The 21,212-nt window shown below is 33.1% G+C and overlaps 1 protein-coding gene across 1 annotated transcript in view; it reads right to left on the bottom strand.

Moving 5' to 3' along the window:
- The window catches only part of PPP1R3A (protein phosphatase 1 regulatory subunit 3A), a 62,640-nt gene extending 42,370 nt beyond the window's left edge, over positions 1–20,270 (bottom strand). The window contains exon 1 of the mRNA XM_074268264.1: positions 19,473–20,270. Coding sequence (XP_074124365.1) covers positions 19,473–20,263 — 791 coding nt within the window. The 5' untranslated portion in view covers positions 20,264–20,270. The remainder of the gene's footprint in view (positions 1–19,472) is intronic.
- Between the last annotated feature and the right edge of the window lie 942 nt (positions 20,271–21,212).

The following is a 21,212-nucleotide window of genomic DNA, read 5'->3' as shown; positions in this document are numbered from 1 at the left end:
GTCTCTTTGACCAAGTAATTGATTTGTTCTTCATTATTTTTGTGTACCACTCTCATTTCTTTTCCCAATTTTTTTTCCTATCTCCCTTACTTGATTTTTGAGATTCCTTTTGAGTTCTTGCATGGCCTGAGGAAAAAAAAAATTTTCTTTTAGGCTTTGAATATAAGAGCTTTGGTTTTGTTATCTTCTTCTGAGTGTATATTTTGATCTTCTTTATCACGGTAATTTTCTATGGTCAGAATCATTTTCTGTTGTTTGCACATTTTATTGACTTTTAACTGTTAAAGTTTCTTTTTCCAGGAAGGAGGGTTTCTGGAGTTTTATGCAGCTGTTTTCAAAGATACTTCTAAGGACTTGTAAGTTTTCATTTTTTTTCAAGATGAAGTGATCTAATGAGAAATGTTTACTACTCTCCTGCTCTGTGCTCTGATCTATGAACAACCACAAGTACTCTTTTGCCCTGAAAATATGAGGAAGGTCCCTGATCCACTATGGTTGTAAGCTCTGGTGTTCTAGTACTCCTCCTTGTCCTGGGACTTCCACTGAGGACTGTGGAGCAAATCAACAAAGTTCTGCCTCAGTAGCAGCGAATAGATCCCTACAATCTCTATTAGGCCCCTTGAGGTCTGTGGGCTTTAATTCTGTAATCCACCAATGCAGATTCATTCACTCCCAAGAGCCGCTCCTGCTTTGTTGGACTGGGGCTGTTCTGGCTTGTGTACTGGTCTGTGCCAGGTTTGTGCTGGCTCAATCTGTGTTAGACTAAACTCCACTCTCACTCCAGCACATCAGACCTTTCCTACCAACCTTTTAAGTTGCCTTGAGCTGAAAATTGTTTCACTCTGTCTTTTTGTGAGTTCTGCTATTCTAGAATTTGCTGAAAGCCATTATTTAAAGGTTTGTGAAGGGATTTGGGGGAGAAGCCGGGCAAGTTCCTGCCTTTACTCTGCCATTGTGACTCCTCCATCTGCATACATATCTAAGGACAGAAGGTCTATCATCTGTCTTTTTTATAATGTGTACTCAAAATGGACATACATTAGCTTTCAAAGACAATATAGCCAAGAAGTCAGAGACTTGAAGATGAATCATGTTTCTGACTGGGTCAAGAAAACGAGGATTAACTCCCAATTCATGAAAAGTATCTTTAAAAGACTATCTTCTGATGGACAGAGACCTGTATCAAGGCAATTTCTTCAACTAAGAATTTCTCCATATCATTGAAATCACAAGTCTGTAGAAAACAAAATCTTAGGAAGGCAAAAAATCAGTTTAGTAGGGGTAACAAGAATAGTATTAAAAACTTGTAGTTTAAAAGGATTATAATTCTATTTGACAACTGTTAGTTTCTTACTAAAGCTGACCTTTGTCCTTCTATCTTGGGAACTAATACCAGCCATCTAAATTTAGGATGTATCTATGTGATGCCAAAGCTGCCAATCCATTTGACTAATTCTATTTTTTAAATGTCATTGAACAGATTTGTGGGTTTCATATTAATAGAATAATCATTTGATCGACAGTTTTCCACCTTTCAACTTCATTGTTTTGCTGTTGTTTACACAAAGCATTAAACTTTTAATTTACTCAAATTATGTGAAGTAGTGAGAGAGAGGGTATCATGTAGTAGTAGAAATAGCACTGGGCTTAGAATCAAAAGTTCTGGATTTAAAATCTCTTTTTATTTTATTTTATTTTTTATTTTTAATTTTTTTATTATTTTTAAATTAAATTTTAATTTCTTTTATTTTAAAATAGCTCTTGCATATTTGGATTCTTTGAACGTCAGTTTTATCACTGGCAAACAGGGAATAATAATACTTATGTTACATGCACCAAATGATTATTTCATTTATTTAGCATACATTTGTCAAATGCCTACAATATATAGAACTCTTTACTAAAGAAGTAACAGCACAGAAGAAAGAATTTTGGAATTAGATTTGGAGGATCTGAGTTAGAATTCCAAGTCTGTTACTATTTTTATGATATTGGAAAAGTTAGCTTCTCTAGACCTCAGTTTCCCTATCTGTATATTATCTGTCTAGTTTTATTCTCCCAAACAGCACATAATATAGATATGCTTACATCTAACTTGGTCATTGTAATGTGGCTAGAAATCCAATCTGAGATCTGGAGAAAACCATCCCATATCTCTAAAAGGAGATCAAAATTTCTACCTTTGAGGAAAATAGGAGAGTCATGGCTATGGCACCATTATCCTTGAGTTGGAGAGGCAGGCGTGATCTGGACCAGCCATGACTAAGCAATCATTCCTTTCCTTTCCTGACTCCAAAAAGGGCTATAGGACTACAATTATCCAGGTCACAAATATTTGTTGTTTAGGAGCATGATACTTTCTCTTTTAGGATTCAGAAAAAAAGGGAAGGATATTCACTATTTTCTAATCATATTCTCCCAGTAAACCTCTAACAAAGAAAATAAAAAAGAAAAATAAGAGAAGTTATACAGATTAATTTCAATAAATGAATACATGATAAATGTATTTTTCAATTATATATATACATCAATATATATGTATATGTATACATATATATGTATATATATATGTGTGTGTGTATATATATATATATATATATAAAATTTTGATAAATGAAATAAAGTAAATGAGTTCTTTGAGAGCAAGGCAATATCTCAGGTCAACCAAGGAACAAAAATGATCTTGCTAAGATGAGTCTGTTCATATTAGTCTCTATGGTTGTAAAAAGTAGAAGTCAAGAAAAACATTTCCACCTTTCCTTCATGTGATGAGAGACCCCAGAGAGGTCTCTCATCTGCCATTCAAAAAGTTCACCTTCTCTCTTTATTCTTTCTCAAACTCCTCTACTTTTCTCAACTGTTACTCTGAATTTAAATAAGCTTCTTCTCTACTTATGCAGGCAGGTAGTGTTGTAGGTTCAGTCCTCTCTTAGTTACGAGGCGGTCACATCTTCCTACAACCTCTGAAAATGCAGTGCACGACACCATAGAGCTGTCTCTCAAGAAACCATCACAAACTTGAGGCCGCAAGAAGTAGAGTTATAAATAGCATGTGTTGGGTGAGGGGGATTGACTAGATGACCTGTAAGATCCCTTCCAGACTTAAATTTGTGATACTATAATCCTAATCATTTGAGGAAAGTTCAGAATTGAGATAAGATGTCGCCTTCACAGGACTGGCAATCTAGAGGAATAAGACACATCAATAACCACAATACACAACATTAATGATAAATGCATTAGAAAGTTTCAAGTTAAAGTGGTTATTTAAAGAGAAAAGTCACCACTGACAGGGGACATCAAAGAGGAGATGGCATCTGAGTTTGGTTTTAAAAGGATGTGCTGGAATGAAAAAAAATACAAAGAAGAAGAGGGAGAAAATTTCAGGCACAAAGTAGAACAGAAGCAAAGTTATTGAACTGACAATGGAGGATATGTTCAGAAAGCATAGGGAATCTTAGATTAGTTGGAACACAGACTATGTGGAGAAGAACAACATGAGATACCTTTGGGAAAGAAAGGTGATATTAGATCATGGAGGAACTTGAATGCCAAATAAATGAGTTTGCTCCAGGAAATAGCCATGGCAACTATGAAAAATTTTCAGAAGATTTATATAGCCAGATATATGTATAAGAAAATACTATTTTTAATAGCAATGTGAAGGGTGGATTGGGGACACTGAAGGCAGGAAGATTTATATGGTCACATAATAATGAGGACATTTACTTTTGTTGTGGTTATGAGAGTAGAAAGGAGGGAAAAGATATGAGACATTGCAAATGTGTAATAAAAAGGTCCCACCCAATAGCTGATTGAGAATGAAGGATCATAAAGAAGAAATAGTCAAAGATAACATCAAGGTTGCAGATATGGAAAAAATAGAAAAAATATCCATTTGGATACTTAATGGAGTTGCAGGTCTAGCACTACCAGAAAAGAGATCAGGCCTGGAGGTAGAAATATTTTTGAACTATAAGCATAGAGGTAATTGTTAAAACCTTGGGAATGAATGAATTAGAAAGGGGAAAGAATTTTCACTTTGGAGAACACTCATATTAATAAGTTGGGCAGCTAAGTAATACAGTAGATAGAGTGGGGTCTGGAGTTAGGAAGACTCATCTTCCTGAGTTCAAATCCAGTCTCAGATATTTATTAGCTTTATCATCTTGGACAAGTCACTTAACCCTGATTGCCTCAGTTTCCTAATCTGTAAAATGAGCTGGAAAAGAAAATGGCAAATGACTCAGTTATCTTTGCCAAGAAAATTCCAAATGGACTCACCAAGTGTTGGACATATCTAAAAACCAAGTGAACAGTAACATATTAAGACCTCAGGAAAAGGATGTAGAAAAACCACTGAAGTAGAAAGACAAATACAATTAATTTCAAGCAAATAAATACTTAGAACTTGTCTGATCTCTGTTGGTACAAGGTATTTTCACACCAAACTTCTACCATGATCCTTTTATATTCAAGAATTGAAGAGGGTGGCAGCTAGAGGATGTGAGTTCAAATCAGACCTCAGTCACTTAATACTTACTAGTGGTATGCGAGAAAGAAAGTGAGAGGTGGGGGAGAAAATTGAAGAGAAAATTTAGATTCAGAGATGTTAAATGGCTTGCTAGTGACACACAACTAATAAACACTAAAGCTTGAATTTAAATCAGGACAATCATGAATCCAAGTCTAATGAAAAAAATACCATTTTACACTTAAACCATTTCAAATTTTTTATGTCTAGGATAAAACATAACGTTCTGTGAAGAAATAAATGAGACTCTAAGCATCGATGTCTAACACACACACACACACACACACACTCTCTCTCTCTCTCTCTCTCTCTCTCTCTCTCTCTCTCTCTCTCTCTCTCATACAATTCATTTAAAATTACAAGAAAAAAAATGTAAATTATTAGTAAGAAACGGAGGAAGTATGCGATAGGAAAGTCATCTGTCCTGAGTTAAAATTCCACCTCTGACTCCGTGATCTTGGGCAAATCACTTAACCTTATGGTCCCAAATCTATTAGAAGGAGCTGGTTGATACAGTAGACAGAATATTGGCCCTGAGCCCCAGGGCAAGTGAGACTGTGATCTGTCACCATCTCATTTTCCTCCTTTCTAAAATGATGGGTTTTGACTTGATAGTTCCCAGCTCCCAATCTATGATCCTACATAAAGATGGCAGGGATTAGGAAACTAATAATCATCACTTGAATTAATGATAGATGTTTTATCTATGTAACAGTTTGATTATGGTCATTAAAATACTTTTCCATGCCTATAAAAAATATTTCAGCAACCAACTTGCAGACCTACTCCAAAAAGAGCCAAAATTGCAGTGGGGAGGTGTAAGCCAAAAGTATCTCGCAATAAATTCTTTCTTATTACAGTTTTCACAAAGGAATAAAAACAAACCATTAAAATATAATGATTCCCAAAGTTTAATTAAAAAGAGTATAGTTCTGGGAAAATAGTCCCTCGATGGGGCTTGAAAAGGCTATGAAGCTATATTATAAATTCTTATTAGACATAGGGTCTCATTAGTACTGAGAATCTATACTATAGGAAAATAAAATAAAGTAACTTTTCTCTCCCTTTTACAGGCCAAAAAGTTGGTGTGGAGAAGGGAAATTCCTTTGATATATCCTTTATTATGAAGTAATGGCTCTAGACCTAGGCATGGAAAGTCACACCTTTTTCTCTGAGAAAAATTGTGCAATTGTGAAATCTAGCCATAGTGACTGTGTTAAAATTTTTGATAGGAATATCAAGACAAAACAATATTCAGTTTATTCAATTGATGCTTTTATTGTTAATTCCATCTCACTGTGTACTCCTTCCACTAAAATAGATTGCAATTTATTTATACCTAATCCTTTGAAATTTCTGTCTATGGTTTTTTTTAAAATAAATCTTCAATTAAAGATTCAATTTATGGTATTATGGGTACTTCCATCTTTTTTTTTTTTTTTTTTTTTTTTTTTTTTTTTTTTTTTCTATCAATGAGCTACAGATGTAGCGCTCAAGCTTTCACTTTTACTACATGACTGGTGTCATTCTTTTCTGGTCCTATATGTCTTCGAGAGGTCACATGACTGGTGTCATTCTTTTCTGGTCCTATATGTCTTCGAGAGGTCTTTTATTTCATTGTCAAACATTAAAGCCGTCTTTTATAATACATTGTAGTATGATAATGCCTATTATGGGCTCAAATGAAAGAAAGAAGGGAGTAAAATTATTTTAATTTCCACTTAAGGGTGTAGAATCCTTAATTCTTTGGTAAAATTTTACAAAGACAAAGCAAACAGTAATCAGAATAGTTTAGTGTATTAATTATGTATGCCATTGGAGCTAGATATATATATATATATTTTTCTCATATATATGTATATATAAATATATATATGAGAAAATTTCTTGATATTTTATTAAGATTAAATATCACTTATCAGTTAAAAGATATTTAAGTAATTTAATTAAATTAATTTGCCGGCATGCTGATTTTACAGAATACTTTGAATTACTGGTCTGTGAACAGAGAAAAGAATAAGTTAAATGACCTCCTGGATTCCATTTTTGTCTGACCATTCTATCTCTTTTACTTCTTTGATTTGTGTAGTAAGAGCAGGGGTAGGGAGAGATCCTATCTTTTTGTTCAGATGTACTGTACTACCCAAAGAGGTGACTAATCCTGACTCATTCACTCCTTGCGTGAAGAAATATCCAGATAATGCATGACATCTTGCTTCAAAAAAGGGAGCCATGAATTGATTCTATAGAAGGTTTTATTCAAGGAGAAAAGGGAATTCTGTACAAATTTCATATTACCCATCACTGTAATGGATGGAGGACTAGACCTGGATTCAGAAAAACTTGACCTCCATCTCTGCCTCCAACATTCCTAGCTGTGTGACTACAAGTTGCTTGACTTATTACAGCTTCAGTCATTTCATGTGAAATGAGGTTAATAGTACTCAACATGTCTCCTCTTTATAGATCTCTTCTTTAACTCCTCCCATTCTTACCTACATTATTATTATCTAGGCAATTATTACATTGACAAAATATAAACTCCTTGAGAGCATAAAGTGCATCATTTTTTAATCCTCTTAAGTTGCCTTTGAGATCCACACAGCAGTTAATTTTTAAATATGTTTAATATAATTACAAATAAGGAATTTAGACTTCTGAATAGTAAAGTAACTTTACTAAATTCACACAATTAGTACATATCAGAGTCAGGATCTGAATCTAATAAGTCTCCTTACTCTATTGTTCCATTGTACTATTGTAGGGGAGGAATCTTTGACTCAGACCTGTTCCCCCAAAAAAGCTAAATTCAGAGAGATTCTCAAGCTGAGTCAGTATCACAAATGAAGTTTCCTTTCTGAGAAAAGAGAGAAGTGTAGAATTCTACACTCTGGAATTACCAATCACTGCTAGGTGCTATGATAGATAGAGAACTGAGCCTAGAATTGGAAAGTCCTCTGTTCAAATGTGACACCATATACCTACTAGCTTTATGACCCTAGGCAAGCCACTTAATCCTGTTTGCCTTAGTTTCCTCATTTGTAAAATAAGCTAGAGAAAGAAATGGTGAACTTCTCCAGTATCTTTGCCAGGAAAACCACAAAAGGAGTTATAAAGGGTAGGACATCATAGCTACTACATATCAAACTATATATAGCCACATCTCAAGTCAGATATGACTGAAAACAACTAAACATTTGTTGCCAGCCTGGTAATCCCATCTTCCTAGTGAGGTTCCATATTTTAAGAATGGAAAGAAAAATGGCAAGCTTCAAAAAGAAATTAGTAAAGATGTCTTAGTATCAAAAATGAGATATGCAAAGATGACTCTTAGGGATAGTATTTTATCTAATTGATTGGCATGTAGGTCATGTGGTTAGGCGGGTGGAGGATTCTTGAAAACAAGAAAATAGATATCCCTCTGGAAGACAGCATAATTATCAGCAAGCATCCAAGTATGAAAATGATTTTGTATTCTCCATCTCCACTGACAGTCAAAACGCAAATGAATTTAAGTTATGAGGGGTTAAATATTAAGAGTCAGGAAGATTCAATGTCTTCTTAGAAGCTGTTATCAAAATCCAGAACAAGTTCTGAAGGATTTCAGTTTTTCCAAAGATTTGAAAAGGACACAAAAAATCTTTTGGGATGAACAATAATTCTGCTTGATCCAAAGATGTGATACAATTCACCTTAAAAGCCAACAATGCAAACTTCTAAGTATTGACATCAGTAATAATGATTTTAGCTTCATTTAAACCAGAAAACACAATTTAAGGCAATTACAGTAGATAATGAATCAAAAGCATGATTCTTTTTCTTATGTCAGAATATGAGAAAAAAATTCTGCATATCCAATTCTCAATTCCCTTGAAGCTGTAGTAATTATTAAATGTATTGATGAAATTAGAGCAATAAATATTTGTAGCAATTTATTTGTGTTTCATCAAAGGGAATATAGCAGGTGATCTTGAGATCAGCATGAGAGTTTAAGGCCTAACTTTGACAAGGACTGGATAAGTCACTTAACATCTCAGGGATCCAGGCAATAAATTTCAGAGAATATGCCAACCTGCATTATTATAGGGGATTCCTTACTCAGAGATCCCTGTATCAATAAAATCTAAGTACAGTCCTTACTAGTCTAGACCTAATCTTCAGAAGATCACTGAATAATATTTTGAGAATTGAAAGGGTCTTTAAAGATCACCCACAAACTGCTCATCTTATAAATCAAAAAATTGAGGCCCAAGGGTTAAATTGTTTATCCAGGGTCACATAGAAAGTGGTTGAGTTAAAATCTGAACCAAATACTGACTCCAAATATAGTGCTCTTCTCATTACAACACAATAAAATTAACGGAATGTGGACATTTAACCTATTTTCAATTCTGATAACTTATTTATCATTCTGAGATATAGATAAGCAATGCTTTGTGAGGATTTCACTGGGTCAGAACACCAAGAAAAAAATGTTATAGCAATTCAAATATGTTTTTCTTTCTTTTAAAATAATTCAGGATCACAAGATTCTTTTTGGATCATAGCCTAATTTATCATCAGAAAAAAAAAATCACCCCTGATGTTATTGGAATAAAATCTACTAAGGAAATGAATCCCACATAACTTTCAGTCAGACACAATGTTTAATTATTACAGATGCATGCCAAGTAATTCATTGTGGGTAGAAGAAAAAAAGTATTTTATTCTTTACTACTTGTTCAATACTATTAATAAAAATTTGAAAAATAATCAAAATATCACAGCCACAGCTGCACATATGCTAGTTAAAGCACTTTTATTGTTAGAATTTTATTTCTATTTATTGTGATTTGAATAACCCTGATGTGCCACACAGACAGACCATTTCCAGAATTACCTGGTTGGAGGAGGGGGACTTGGAAAGAGGATGTTAAAATTCTCCATGACAGGTTTGTTTAATGTACAATTGGTCTCTGTCACTAAACAATGGGGTATAAAAGTCCAATTTAGCAATTTATTTCTATTTGTCATAAAATCTTTAAACAGCAGGATGGCATGATTAAGGCTTCAAAACTAGTTATTATTTATATAATAGATAATAACACTACTGTGTCTGTTAAACAGGGTGATTCTTTTAGAGTGGCAGCAAAGAAATCAAAAATGGTGGGGCTTAGAGAGCTCTGTCTTAAGGATTTTTTTCCTTCATATAGGCATTAAACAAAGAAAACTGAAAAACAAAATTACCAGAATGTGATATCATTTAGATACAACAATTTAGGTTTTAAAAAAATTGAATTTGTTTTCTATATCTAAATTCAATGAGAAGTGGTGTTACATAGTGGAAAGAAAACTAGACCTAAAGGCCACACTTCTTGGGTTCCAGTCTCAGGTTTGAAATGGAATAGTCTGGCAATTCCCTAGGAACCGTTTACTAAGTCAAAAACTAATTTTGAAATGTGTTAGGACTGAGTGCTCACAGTGAGCATCCCCCATACTGCTGAAATCATAGATCCTTTTCATTTTCAAATATAAATTCAATTCGGTAAAAGCTCAGCTAAAATCAAATTATATTTAGCCACTTCTCGATTACCCATATAAAATGAAATTGAATATAATCAATTGAAATCCACAAGAAATCTAAAAACTTCAACATAAGATTTCTTTATTTTTCCATTTTATTTCACTAGCATTGCTAATATTTAATTAATTAATAAGGAGACAAATAATTGCAGAGAAGATGTTGTTCATTCTTTTAAAACTCCATTGGAACAAAAAGAGGGTTGCAGTGGATGAAACTTCCTGCTTGGGATGAATGGGAAAAAATCAATGAATACCGAGGGGGAAAAAGGCATTTCATAACTTCTATATTATGCCTGTTGTTTTTTTTTCCTATCCAAGGAGAATAATTTCTAGACTAAGGATGATAAAACAAAAATGTTTCATGAGAAAGACTAAATGTTCAAGTTTTCTTCTAATTTCTATCAAGCTATTATTCTTTGAATAGTCATCCCTTTCCAACCCCCAAAGTAAAATGGTACAAGATTACTGAAACAAATTTAAATCCCTTCATTCAAACAAAATAGGTCCCAGGTCTAATGAATGCAATTAATAAACTCATTAAAATAACATTTAAAATATTTGGAATATCCAAGATATATATGCAACCAACAAATATGTAAGATTAAAAGTCATTTCCCAATACATACATGATCAAAGGATGTGATCAGAAAGTTCTCAAAAGAAAAATGCATTCAATTACAACCATATGAAAGAATGTTATAAATCACTAATAATAAAGTCCCACTAATGACAAAAGATAAGATTAATCATTTTGGAGTACTGTAGAAATATAGGGATATTAGTGTATTGTTGATAGAGTTGCTGATTGGTATAACTTATGAACAGCAATTTGAAACTATATATTCGCTTTGACCCAGGGATGCCACTGCTAGATAGTCATTAACAAATAAAAAGCTTCCATATATACATAAATACTATGACAAAAATGATATAAACATTACAAGATGTAAAATGGATCATTTTGATTACATCAAATTAAAAAAAAGTTTGCACAAACAAAACTAATGCAGCCAAGATTAGAAGGAGAATATTAGGGAGAAAGGGTGATACCTACAGCAAGTTTTCTCTAATAAAGGCCTCATTTCTCACACATCTAGAAAAGAGAACCAAATTTGTAGGAATATAAGTAATAAGCATGCAGTTTTCAGAAGAAAAAAACAAAGCTATCTAGAGTTATATGAAAAATACTCTAAATCACTGTCAATTGAAGAAAAACAAATTATAACAACTCTGAGGTGCCATCTCATATCTATTAGACTTGCAAATATGACAGAAAAGGGAAATGACAAATGTTGAAGGAGATGTGGAAAAATCAGGACATATGCACTGTTGGTGGAGTTATGAACTGATTCACCCATTATGGAGAGTAATTTGGAACTATGCCTTCTCAGAATAATGTTTCTAAATATAGAAATAAAAGATATATATATATATGATTGCAAAGAAAACTGATTATATTAAAATAATTATCAAATTTTTAAAAAACAAGTTAATAAATCTTAAGAACCTCTCCTCTTATAACAAGGGGTCCCACTTTATTTTTCTTGAGACAGATCACATCCAAAAACCTTTGTCCAATTTTTCATTCTATGTTCTTAGAGAAATATTGGAAATATTGATAATCCACTAAATCTCCAGAGCATATCAAGTAGGAGGATGAAATGATGCAAAATCTTGTTACAAGAATCTCTAGTATCATTTAGCCTGAAGAAGACAAGATTTAGGTGGAACACAATAGTCAAATTCAGATATTTAATTGATTGTCAGATGGAAGAGATTTGTTCTCTTTGAACTTAAATGTGATGACTAGTCTCATTCAGTGGAAATTATACGAGGAAACATTTAGTTCAAAATAAGGAAATTTTCTTAGTATTTAAAGTTATCCCAAAATAGGACAGATTGTCTTGGAGGATAGTCTCCATAGCTGCAACTAAACCATGGCAGTATTGATGTATATTGTATATTGATCATGCTTGGGGTAAGGATTATTCTAGAAAATCTGGGAGGATCTGCTTCCATATATGTGTGAGTATATGAATAAATGCGTATATAAGTATATGTGTTTATATAGGTATATGTGTGTATTCATATAAACACAAAAGAATGCATGTGTGTATAAATGTGTTTTTTATGAGAGTATGTGCATACCACTAGCTGACTCTGATATTCCACCATTAGAATTGCACTTCTTTTTGTTAAAGTATTGTTCACTATTAATATTAATACTTTATCAGTCATTAACTCCTTAACATATATTAGCTTATTAGCCTCTGCCATGTGGCAAATAGCTGAAAACAGGTTTGATAGAGGAATATGAGGGGATGGATTATGGGGAAGGACAGACTTGAGTGGGATTCTAAAGCAGGCAGAATAAAGACAATAAGTTCAAGGGGATTGGGGACAGGAGGGGAAAAGGCAGCATAGAAAGGAGACAGAAAAATGCCAAAAATATTCTTCTTCATGAATTTCCTGGCTTCTCTGCTTGGAAAGTTCCTGTCTGAAAGTTCCAAGTCGGTTTCATAGACCCTAGGGAGTGTGATCCCAGAAATGACTAGTTTTTAGCTACAAGAATAATAGAATTTAACTAATGGTTGAGAGAAGCTAGGAAAGTGAGGTAATAAATTATATATATATATATGTATGTATGTATGTATGTATATGTAAAGAAAGTAGAGGGGGGAACTGTTCTTGGCTCTCCTCTCCTTCTAGGATTTCTAATTAACTTTAAGAGAATACCAATATTTATAGATCTAGATACACTTATACACTGGTATAAGTAGAAATGTATTAGGTCACTCACGGGTCCCTAGCAAGATAGAACCTGGTGGGCAGCCTCCTCAGTGTCACATTATCCCCTGCCTGCCAGCTGGAAGCCCCCAAGTAAGCACCTGCCATCAGCAGGTTTTCTGAAACCTGATTTTCTATTCTGCTGTTTAATATGGTTTTACTGAGTGAGGTCAGAAGTAATTGTTAGAGGATAGAACTTGCAATCAGAACTTGGGTTCCTTATCCTGCCTCTGTCTGATATGTAATAATTATTGCACATGGTCTAACCATTTAAACACTCTCAGTTTCAGTTTCTAAACCTATAAAATGGAAATAATAATACTTAAAGCCCAGGATTCTAGGAATCAAATGAGAAAAATGTATATAAAATACTTCACAAATCTTTTAGTGCTATATAAATATCGGCTACCTTGCCCTCATATTTTTTTTTCCTTTCTTGTGCAAGATAATTGGGGTTCAATGACTTGCCCAGGGTCACACAGCTAGTAAGTGTTAAGTGTCTGAGATCAAATTTGAACTCAGGTCCTCCTGACTCCAGGGCGGTGCTCTATCCAGTGAGTCATCTAGCTGCCTCCTCATATTTATCAACAATATTCAATCAAAAACAATTCTGGAACAAGGCCTTCCCTTGATAAATCAAGCAAAATTCTGATATTATTCTTTTATATTTAATGTCCTATAGACAATTACACAGGTGGATAAAATATTTGCTTTCTGTAATTGAGAAAATGTCATCTTGTGTAGACTCCCTGAAAAAATCTTGAATCCTATCCCAATAGCAGAAAGGAAAACTGGGAATACATGAATTTCATCCTCATTCCACATGCTTCAGATTTCCTTTGATGGATCTCTGTATTTTAAAAAACTTTTTATTCCATGTGTCTTAGAGAGTCTGAGTTTTTGCAATACAGATATCTATCAAAGTCATCATTCTTAATTTTTTATGGAGTACTGTTCTTGACTGGAATGCTCTGCTCCATATCTCTGATTCCTTCTGTAAAATTCAGATCAAATCTCAGTCTCTGCAGGAGGTCACCCCTGCTCCACCCAGATTCTATGGCAAGGTCCTTACTTTTTGTCTCCATTAAAATTTAATATCATTGACAGAATTCTCATTGAGAATTATTTTCTGCCCCTCTTTTTTAGTATCCCCAGAACTTATTACAATATGTGCAACATCTTTATACATGCATGCTGATGGATTCATGGAATTATTATGATCTAAAATTTCTTCACTTTAAATAGATCCTCCTACCAGAACTAGTTCCAAAATGAACAAATGTTGGATCTTCACTGAATTTATCTATACCTCCTTGGACATTCATCAATAGGAATTTCAATTTATTTAGAAATCCAGAATAACTGAATTCAGAGTCTATAATTAGAATACTGCACAACTATATGCTTTTGCCTCCCTTTTCCAGTTTCATTGTAATTTTACCACTTTATAGGAAAATAGTAATTTTAAAAAGAAATTATTTTATTAGATTTATTTTTCTTTTTATTGTTGGCTTTTGCTTATTTCTATCCTTTGCTTTACAAGTTTATGCTAAACATTATCTTTAATAGCTGTATTAGTCACAAATTTATTTTTTTCTTTCTGCTAATACTATTAGACCCCACCAAGTTTCTGTACTATATTATTTCTCTTTTAAATTTATAGATTTGTTTCACTTAAGAAAAAGCTGTATTGTAGCTGAACCTGAACAAGCGTGCTTTTGGCATCTAGCAGAGGTGATGTGCTGTCCCAGATCATTCTCCAAGTCCACTGATAACAATGCATCCTACACATTCCATGACACCTGCCTTGACTAGAAGAAAACATAATGTACATATTTTTCTATATTTATTTTAAGTCTGAAATAGATTGCTTCATTTCCATTATAAATTGTGAAGACCAACTTTGAAATAGGTGAAGCTTTCTTTGGCATTTTCCCTTTCTCTCTATGCCTCTTTGTGGCTCTACTTTCCCCCAAGATAACTTAGCCATGTTCCACTCCCAATGGGCTTTGCTCTCAACTACCTACCATATTTGGAAATGTCCTGATGAATTATTATTTTTTTTTTACTATGGCTTCATCCATAATTGTTTCTGGTGTTACTCTTCTCAGGGACATTTGTACTTTAATAGAAGGCTACTGAAGAATGAAAAGTCCTTCAAGATCTAACAGAAATGAATTTTTAATTGGAAATAGACAATTGTGTAAAGCAATAGGAGACATATTTAAGGCAAAGTCTCCTGGAATGCTTTAAATTGCATTAGATTGGTGATGTTACACTTAACCTACCTATAAACATCATAGTATCGGAACTATAAAGCTAGAAGTGACCTCAATAATCTAATCAAATTTGTTGATTTTATAGACTGAAATTGAGGCTTAGGAAATTTGGTAAGTAAGTATCAGATATAGAACCTGAAGCCAGCTCCTCTGACTCCAAAGCTAATTGTTTTTTCTCTATACCACACTGTCTCCTCGAGATTGTCATATATGTTTGTCTAAATTTTATTTACATCTGTATCTACTTCCTGAAAGCATCATCTAACTCTCTTTGATATATTCATATAGCACAACCATGTTTATGAGTTCAGTTGGCTCATAATATTTATGCCAATTATCACTGAGCGTTTATTAAGCACCTACTATATGCCAGGTTCTCTTCTGAGTTCTGGAGATACAAAGAAAGGCAAAAATAGCCCAAAACAAAAACAAAACCATTCAATTTTATTTAAGTGCAATTAAATATAGTACACGATATAGCTCAACCATGTGCCCAGGATTTGAAAACTGTGTTTTTAGTCAATCCAAAGGACATAAAGCAGAAGAAATAAAATAAGCTTTTAAAAAAGACTATCCATATCAACATAGAAAAGTGCCAGTTTTAGCCTGAAAAAATAATTTGTATATAATAGATTTGTAAGTTCATATGTAATCAATTTTTTTTCCTATTATGTACTGGAAATGCTTGTTAAATTTTATAAATTAAAAATTAAATTAAGAAAAGAAATAGTATATAAGAGAGTAACTGGAATGATAGAGACTATGCTTCTCTCAATATGTTGCCCAGCTCACTATATACTTTCATGAGGTACGAAAGGAAACAAATTCAGTTTTAAAAGAATTGACATTCCTTTTAGAATCTAGACAGATAATACTGCCTGTGGCAGGGTCTCTACATTTTTGTTTTAACTGCCATTTATAGTTTAGAATACTTATTATTCATCTCCATGCACATATGTATATTTTTCCCCTCTGGAAGGAAGTGACCAATAAATAGAACTCTTTAGGTTTTATGTAAATACATAATTTATTTGTTTGATCTGGATCCATAATTTCATCAGGGTGGAGAGTCCCCAGTGTGGAAATTGCCTCCTCTGACACAGATCAATAACTCATCTATAACATATAGTTGTACAGATTTACCTTGGGCATTAAGAGTTTAAGTGACATAGAAAATATATAAGAGGAGCAGCTAGTTGGTGCAGTAGATAGAGCACTGACTCTGGAGTCAGGAGGATTTGAATTTATATCAGACCTCAGACAACTTACTAGCTGTATGGGTTTGGGCAAGTCACTTAAGCCTTACTGCCTCTCCCCCCAAAAAAGTATACGAAAGAGGGGAAACTTGAACTCAGACTTCTGGTCTGAACTTTCTGACTCCTGGACCTTATCTACAATCTCTTATCTACAGTGCCACGCCACCTTTCATAAGTAACATCTGTAAAATCACATTCACAAAAGAAACAACAATCAAGTGTCAAAAACCATAATTAATTTGATCAAAGGAGTCTAAGCTCATCCTTATTTTAGGAAAGTATAATATGTTTTGTGATATCACACTAATAAGGTAAAGGGATTTTATTTTTCCTGACAAAGCCCTTTGCAATGGAAAGCAACTGTAATATTCATTTTGAAATTTGATAGTACTCTCTTGTGTGAGTTTTAGGAATATTTGAAACCCATTGCATATAAATTATATTATGGAAAAACTGTATAAATATTCTATTATGGCACATGCTGTTCTAAGGCTCTGTCAGGATTTCCTTTATACACTCCATTTTGAGTGGTATATAAATCAGATGTAAAAATTCATGTTGGACTGAAACTCTGCACAGAAAGCCTTCTCCAGAGGCAAATGCTTTTTAAAATTTTTTTTTCCAAAATGTGGTTTGAATTATATTGGTCATTTTTAAGTTATAGAACTGCAGAAAATGTATTTATGGGTTTGAGGGGTAGGATTCTTCCCCCCATTTTTGTAACTCATTAGGAAACTTTACAAGTCTTTAGACTATTTTGTGGTTTAAGACTCAGGTTTTTTCCTAAAATGACATTAGGATTTGAATGATGTCTGATAATAATTCCATGATAGCTCTTCTGAAAATGTTCTTTCTCTCTTTCTTTCAACATGTATGTGTGTGTGTGTGTGTGTGTGTGTGTGTGTGTGTGTGTGTGTATATATATATATATATATGAATATGTATTTTTGTCTGAGTATATATGCATATGTACACATTTGTGTGTGTGCATGTATATGTTTATCCTAGGTATGCTCATTCATTCCTTAGACAAAACTTCAGTTAATATCATTACTATATCTTCATTTAAAAATAGGAATGTTAAGCTTGACACATACCTTTTCTTTGTTCCTGCAATCAAATCAAATTTGGCAAGCATACAGAACTTCCTATCTATACTGGATTACAGCATAGATTAGATACATTTTCAAAACCACATTTTAATTTTACATAATAATCAACTTGGTAACATAGTACTTTGTTTTCAGCCTTCAGAACTATTGCCAAAGTCCTGTTCTTCTGAAAAGTGGCAGGTTTCTAAATGTTAAATAAATCAACTAATAAGGATTTCATCAAAAGTCTTAAACACATAAAATTATAATGCTGAGGATATATATGTATATATTATATTTTAATAATGACATTATATATGTTTAATAAAGATTTCTTAAGTGGGTGGGTAATCAAGCCTTATGATAAATAGATAAATAATTATCTTAGCATATATAAATGTTATAATTCTACTTTTATATTTACAGATAACTTTAAAATGCGGATTTGAGGGAAATTTATTCACACTTAAACATAGTAAGTACAAAGCACAAGCCCTAACAAACTTTATGAAGAAAACATGAATATTTCACTGTTGCAACTATTTTAAAATAAAAAAAAAATAGTTGGTTTTTTCATCAATAACAACATCTTGTATGTTTATGCTTTTTAATGTGTCACATCCGAATAGATCCTCAAAAATTGCAAAACTACACTACAAAGGTTAAGTGATTCATCACTGTTCACACAATGTTAGTGGCTGAGCTAGAATTAGAGCCTGTATTTTTTTTTTTTAGCACCAAGTACAGTGCTTTCTCCATAGCACAGTTGTAAGGCACACTCCTCTCCCCTCTGTCTGTCCCCCATTAGGAATTTTCAGAATGGACAACTCCACAAAACATTCAGACCAGTTATGTACAGAACAATAGTTTGTTTTTTTTTTTTTTTTTTGGAGATTTTTCTAGCATAAATGAGGAGGAAGAGCAATAGACTAACTTTTCCTTTAAAAAATGGTCTGATAGCCTGATGTCATGAGAAATTGATCAATAGATGGTATAGAGGTAATAAAGGCCAGGCATTTTTATTATAATTATAAATGGATTTTTCAAGTTTACCAAATATGTTAATAGCTCTCAAACAAACACCAGTATATATGAATTCTTTGGTCTCTCTTAATTTTTTTTTTTTACCATGCTTACCTCATTGTTTATAATTTCTTTAAGGATTTAATTGCCATGATATTACTATTATATTTTATTATGAAAGTATTATAATGACTTGCATGATCACAGTCAAAATTTCTAGATACTTCTACTCATCTGTGCCTTTATCATTTTATTACTATAATCAAAATTCTTACAATATGGCTAATTAGGGACATTGTGTGATAGTTCCTTATAAATAAGTCAAAAAAGTCAGTCAGAATATTTATCTATTAAACTGTATTATAAGATCAGAGGAGGTCATAATGGATTTTTTTTTCCAATTAGAAATTCAAATAGCATTCACTTTTTGAAGCACTCTTTTTTTATTCATTTAAGCTTCAGAATAGAGTTTTAGGCATATTGACTGGAAATCAATGGACTTATAACTTCAGAGATCCTTTTTAAATGGGAAGGAGTTAAATTTCACATTAGGGAGCAGGAGGGAGCACCTACAAATTTACCAGTACACAATGAGTAGTCATTGGTGGTACTATGAGATATTAAGGATTAAAAATATTTGGTGCTTTCTCTTGCTTTAGGCTCCTTCAAAAAACTGTATCAATTAATAAACAGTACACATACTCCCTCCACATCCTCTTTCATATATCTATATACAATTTTTATAATTTAGAAGAGGTATACTATATTATAGTTATAAGTAAATAACTATTTGAATAAAATGAACCTTTTTAAAGTCAAGTGTGATTTTAAATACATATCATATAGTATCGTCTAAAGCACAATGACTATTTAACAAGTAAAATATGTATGACATGAAATATTCAAGCTTAAGACTAAAAACTAAAAGATGTAACCTCACCTTGATTTTACCTTTAAGCAGCCTTTTAGCTGTCTGTTAGTTATTACTTCCCGTGATTTTTCAGGCTTTTGCTCCCTTTCCTTCTTTTGACAGACCAATGTATAGTTTCCGCCATTATTGTTTGACCAAAATGTGCCAATAGAAGTTTCATAGCGTATACAAAATTCAATTCTAGCTCCATCTTTTTGATAAGGAGGAATCAATGAAATCTTAAAGGAGAATTGATCAGTTTCACCATCACAAGAATTAGGAACATATTCGGCTAAAATGTCATAATGTGTCTGCCAGTTATCTAAGGACATTCTAACATATACTACCTTCTCAAAAGAAACATTCAAAACTCGGATAATGCCCTTCATAGTTGTAGGCCCAGTTAGGAACTCTGTGGACTCCAGGATTGCCTTCTGAACCTGTAGCTCCTGCATCAGCACTTCTCTTGAGGAAGGCAAATCAAACAGTGGAGATAAAATATATTCCTCTGTGTGGAAAACGTCATCCCTTAAGTCAAAATGTGTTGATACTCCCGGTACCTCCCAATTGTCAAATTCTTTAACAGATACAAGATTGAATCCAAAGGCATCAGCAAATGAAACTCTTCGTGAACCTGAAGAATTATCCAGGTATTGATAATCTGATTCAAAAGAATCAGAGCCTCGTCGTCTTGGGAGAGGGGAGAAGCGCAAATTGAAGGTTTCTTTAATTTCTTCATCTTCAGAAAGGGAATCAGATAAACTGGGAACTTCTAAAAAGTTATCCTTGTTAATCTGTACAGTTTCTTCGGAAGGCTCCATTGGGCTCTCTGATATAAACCAAAGGAGAACTGGACAACTAGTAACAACTGATATTTGAGATACTGAGATTTAAAAGAAGGATAATGTTACAGTTGACATTGCAGAAGGGAGTCAGACCTAAATATAGAAGTCCTGGAGTGTAAACTATGCTGGCCAGCTTTCCAAAGGCTGTTAATATGATCACATACATGTTACTCTGCCCAGGGTAAGTTTCATATTTAATCCTTACATTAAAAAATTATTTTTTCATCTATGGACAAACCCCCAAAGTGGCATTTTGAAATCTAAATCTGACTTGTCAGAAATGTGAAAATGTATCACTTGAATCAATTTCCACTAGATATGAAGCTTTTCACATTTACTGATGTTTAATTTTGTTCCTTACCATGTTCATTTGTGTCTTGGACAAAATTAGCATACCTTTTGGCATACTTATAAGTCAGATGATCCCAGTTACTCTCCTATATCCTTCTGTAAATTAGGTACCAATCTAAACCCATGCAGTAAGCCTTTATTAAATTACTATTTAATTTAGCTGGGGCTACAAAAATAATTTGAAAATAAAAGTCATAGTATCATCTGTCTAGAGCTGAATGAAACCCCAGGTCATCTGATCCAAACACATAATTTTATAGATATAAAAAAAGCCTTAGAAATCAAAAAGTCTTTTCCAAGGTTACCCAGGGAGTAAAGCATCAGCAAAAGATCTTCTATTTTACTGAGAGTATATAATATGCAAACAAATAAGTACAGTACGTGAGGAGTGAAAGAACATTAACAGATAAGGGAATTGGAAAAGACTTTCCACACTTGGAAGTTCTTTGGGGCACATACATAGATTTTGCTTCAAGCTTCGGAGTTGCTATTAAATGCTGAGTGCTACTGTAGTTTTCAGAATAGTGTATTTTTCATCAGGGAGTACCTACCTTATGTCCAGAGAGAATCTTCT

Source organism: Sminthopsis crassicaudata, chromosome 5 (assembly GCF_048593235.1).
Source record: "Sminthopsis crassicaudata isolate SCR6 chromosome 5, ASM4859323v1, whole genome shotgun sequence".
Taxonomy (NCBI): Eukaryota; Metazoa; Chordata; class Mammalia; order Dasyuromorphia; family Dasyuridae; genus Sminthopsis; species Sminthopsis crassicaudata.
The sequence above is the reverse complement of the archived record's forward strand: the minus strand, read 5'-3'. Positions and strand labels throughout refer to the sequence as shown.